Consider the following 4,164-nt stretch of genomic DNA (forward strand, 5'->3'; position numbering starts at 1 on the left):
CTACCTTTCTCCGCGCCGTTGGGCTGCGTGGGGGAGGCCACGGGGTTGCGAGAGCGGGCGAACGCGCTCATGAGCGGCAGCGCGCCGGGCCGGTGGTTCCGGGGCCTGCGGGAGGGAGGCGGGCGGGGGTCAGGGGAGCCAGCGGGGCGCTCGCGTTCTCGAGCTCTCCTGGGGGACACTCACCAGTCCTCGGGGTCGCAGTCTCGGAAGCCTTTGGCGAAGGGGTTACTGGCGATCTTGAGCTGCGTGATCTGCGGGAAGCGGGCACTGGGCTCGCCCTGGGCGCCGTGGGACTTACCCGGAGGGGAGGGAGCCTAGGAGCGCCCGCCACTCTCCCCTCTGCTCCTCCCCATTCCCGTTCTCACCAGAAACGGCTGGAGCACACCCGCTCCCTCCCCCACGGGGCGCTGCACCCCTCCGGGGCTGAGGAGCCCTCCTTCTGGCTAAGGAACTCCTCTTTAGCACCCACAAGTGCCCCCCAGGCTGGGCTAGCAATGCAGTTAGGCCCACCCCCCCCCCCCCGCTGAGGTCTGGAGTGGAGGGCCCCCCAGGAATCTGGGTAGACCGCGCATCAGGCCCCCAGTGGGAGCTTCCGGAATGGTTTGGAAAACAAACTTTCAGGCCACAGTGATAGTTGCTGCTTGAGGGGTCAACCAGATAGGAGGCTGGTCCCAACAGCGACACAGAGGGGAGGGGGGTGGTCTGAGGCCCTGGTGGGAGGGGGTGGGCTCCATCCTGGCTGGGTTTCCCCAGGCAGCCACTGAGAATCACCCCTTCCCAGGGGTGCAGAGTGGGCTGCCCCGGGGCCTCACCCGGTGGTTCTGGTAGGCAGTGACCGCGGTGAAGCGCGTCTCCTCAAACACGAAGGTTTTGAAGTTCTCCTCCGCATACTTCTCGCTGTCTTTGCGTGGGTCCACGTAGACCACGTGGAAGCGTGGCTGGTATCTGTGCATGGAGTTGAGAATGATCTGGAAGAGAGGTGGTGAGGTCCGCGAGCTCAGCTCGGCGGGGCCCAGAGGGGCAGCGCACTTCCCTCCCGACAACCCGGCACAACCCTGCGCTCTCCCAAGGAGACTGGCCTCTTAGGAGCCTCACTGCCAGATTCCAAAGGCTGCTGCCCACCGCCCCACCCCACGGCCCCCCATCCTTTCCAGGGAAAACCTTTCCAGGCTTTTGCCTCCAGCAAAAGCCCAGCAGTGGGGTGAAGGGACCAGTGCGGCCCTCTCTCCCAGGCCGAAGCCCCTGACCCAAGGGCTGGCTCTCCCCGGCTCGTCATCATCCACACTCTGCCGTGGGGCAGGTCAGCAGGGACCCCTTCAGCCTGCCGGGGGTCAGCAGGGGACGACCTCGGCCTGCCAGGGTGAGCAGGGACCCCCTCGGCCTGCCGGGTCAGCGGGGACCCCCTCGGCCTGCCGGGTCAGCGGGGACCCCCTCGGCCTGCCTGCCGGGGTACAGGGCAGTCGCCCGGGGCACTCACATGACCATTGTCGTCCAGCAGGTTGTTGGTCAGCTTGAGCTTGTCGAAGGAGACAATCTGCTTCATCCACTGGGCCCCCTTGGCCGGCGAGTCGGGGTGGTAGTGGACGCGGCCCGGCGTGGCGGGGTCTGCCTTCCCGGCCACCAGCCAGGACGAGCTGTGGAAGGCGTACCTGGGCCGCGGGGGGGGGGGGGGCAGGGGCCACGACACGCCGGGTGACGGCCTTGCCCAGGGAGCCCGAGGTGCCCGAGGCTCCCACGGGCGGACGGGGGGCTGCCCGGGGGGCCGCGAGGAAACAGGCGGCAGGAAGCGCCAGCAGGGAGGCGGCCAGCCCTGGCGCCACGATTCGCTGCACGCGGGTCCCGCCAGCCTGCAGCCTCCTGAGTCGCCAGCCGGTGCGGCGGGGAAGGGGGAGCCTGGATCTGGCCCGCCAGGGCCTAGGGCGCAGGGCGGACCGGGCTCTCTTTATTAATTGCTGTTAATTGTCCGGGCGGCCAGGCCCGCCCTGCGTAATCTCTCCCGGCCACCCCACCTTTCCTGCCGGCTGCGGGGGCCCAGCGTCCCGGGGGAGGGGGAAGGGACGCGGACAAGGCTGGTGGGGAGCCCCGGCACGTGTGAACTCCTGGGGGCGGGGCTGGGGGGCTGGGGGCCGGCGGGACCGGAGAGTTGGCCAGCGGTCTCGAGCCGACCACCCTGGGCCGCCCGCCGGGCCGGGCTGGGCTCTCACCGGTAGCGCTTGTCGTCCACAGGGACAAAGTCCATGAGGAGCATGTAGTCAGCCGTGGGGTCCATGCCGAACAGCTTCACTTGGAAGGTGGGGAACATGCGCCTGGGGGCGGCGAGACCCCGTCAGCTCGGGACGTGAGGGCAGGCCACCCGCTTCCAGCGGCCCAGAACGCAGCCTCCTCTCCGCCGGCCGGCCCCGGCCGGGGCCCTGGTCATATCTCCCCTCACCTGGCTGCCTGACCGACCTGACTAGGCCCCTGCCCCACCAAGGGCAAGTGGACAGCAAGACAGCCCCTTGCCCGCCCCCCCAACCCTGGTAAGAAACACAGAAACAGCTAACTCAGCGTGCCAGCTGGGCCTGCAGGCTCTGACCTCGGCTCCTAGCTTCTTACTGCACCTCCACCCGCGCAGACCCGACCTAGCTGACTACAGATCCGGCTGTCCGGGGCCGGGGAAGCCCAGGGGGCCACAGCAACAGCAGTCCCGGGTCCTGGGCCCTCAGCAGGACCGCCGCCCACCGCCTGATCTAAGCCATCGCTTTAAGCTCCCGGCTCGAACAAAGCGAAAGCGAGGATTCCAGGAGTCTCGGGCGGCCTTGCGGCTGAGTCTGTGCCTGCTTCCCCGGTTCCCCCGCCAGAGGCTGAGCTGGGGAGTCCACAGCCCTGGCCCTGAGGCTTCTAGCCGGGTCCTGGGGTTCTCCCCACCTTCCTCGAGGACACAGACAAGTTCCCCAGACACAGCTACTCCAGGCTGGCCTGGCCTGTGTTCTTGCGGTCTCCTGAACTCCCCGTACCCTGAGCTCCGACTCATCCTGCACGCAATCCCAGCTCAGGCCGATGGCCGCCCGCTGGTCCAGTCCTGGGTGCCGGCTGCCGGCTGGGAGGACAGCGTGCCGCCCGGCCCCCGCCCGCCTGTCTTGCCGCTGCCTCTTACAGGCACCTCCTCTCGGGTGGTGGGCCGACGCCAGCCCTCTTGGACAAGCCACCCTTACCCTCTGCCCCTGCAGGCCAGAGGGGGCTGCAGAGTGCTGGCTGGGCTGGGTGGGAGGCTGAGCGCCCAGGGCAGGCAGGAGAGCCTGCAGAAGGCCCCGGGCTCCCCGGGGAAGATGCTGCGACAGGGCAGGAGGAGCCCCGGGCGGGCTCTGCAAGCAGGCCCTGAGCCCTCCCAGGCCGTGCGGACGCGGAGCTGGTGTCTCCTGTGTACATTAGACACAGACCGGCACCGCCTTTGTCTGCCGGTCACATCGGCTGCATCGCAAAACTTGTTCCCCTTCTCTCCGGGCCCTTCAAACAAACACAGGCCAACGGAAGGCGGCAGCCCCAGCAGCAGAGCCAGGCCCCGCTGTCAGCAGAGACGTAGGCCTGAGAAAACGGGGTGGCGGCCTCCCCATAACACAGCCCGTCCGGGAAGGTCTTGACTGTCCCAGAGCGGTTCCGACCCACTGTCCCATTGCCCGGCGGCACCTCCAACTAGCCTGGGTGGACTGAACTGGGGAACCAGAGACGGGAGTCTCCTCTGAAAAGTTGGGATCCACTGGGATCCGCCTGTTGGCGAGGCCCCGAAGAACTGAGCCGGCCCCTGCCTCAGGCCGCGGGTGTCCCCGGGAGGCGGGTGGACTCCCGGCCCCCCACGGTCCTCCCCTGACCCCTCCGCTGGTTCCCCAGGCGGCGGACGCGGGAGCCGGGAAGCCGGCCTGGCCCCCGCCCCACTCGCCGGCCCCTCCAGGCTGGGGCGGCCCACGGCCAAGGAGGGGCGCCCTGACCTGCCGGCCTTGGTGACGATCATCTCGGTGCCCAGCTGGTTGAACTCGTCCCACAGCGCCTTCATCTCCAGCTGCACGCTCACGCTGGCCACCTTCGCGTTCTTCTTCACCGGCGCCTTGGCGGCGGCCACGCAGCTGGACCCGGGGCCCTCGGGCTCCGCGGCGCTGCTGGCAGCCCCGGCGGCCGGCGCGAACGGGT

General features: G+C 69.1%; 1 protein-coding gene across 1 annotated transcript; it reads right to left on the reverse strand.

Annotated features, from left to right (window-relative positions):
• Positions 1 to 5: 5 nt before the first annotated feature.
• TBX1 (T-box transcription factor 1) lies at positions 6 to 4,159 on the reverse strand (the record flags this gene model as incomplete). The annotated part of the gene is made up of 6 exons (XM_040235770.1): positions 6 to 105; positions 184 to 251; positions 813 to 968; positions 1,478 to 1,649; positions 2,205 to 2,306; positions 3,966 to 4,159. Coding segments are annotated over 6 exons (792 nt in total), but the record flags the coding sequence as incomplete, so codon positions are not given.
• Positions 4,160 to 4,164: the final 5 nt, after the last annotated feature.

This window comes from Oryx dammah, unplaced genomic scaffold (assembly GCF_014754425.2).
Source record: "Oryx dammah isolate SB20612 unplaced genomic scaffold, SCBI_Odam_1.1 HiC_scaffold_3306, whole genome shotgun sequence".
Classification (NCBI taxonomy): domain Eukaryota; kingdom Metazoa; phylum Chordata; class Mammalia; order Artiodactyla; family Bovidae; genus Oryx; species Oryx dammah.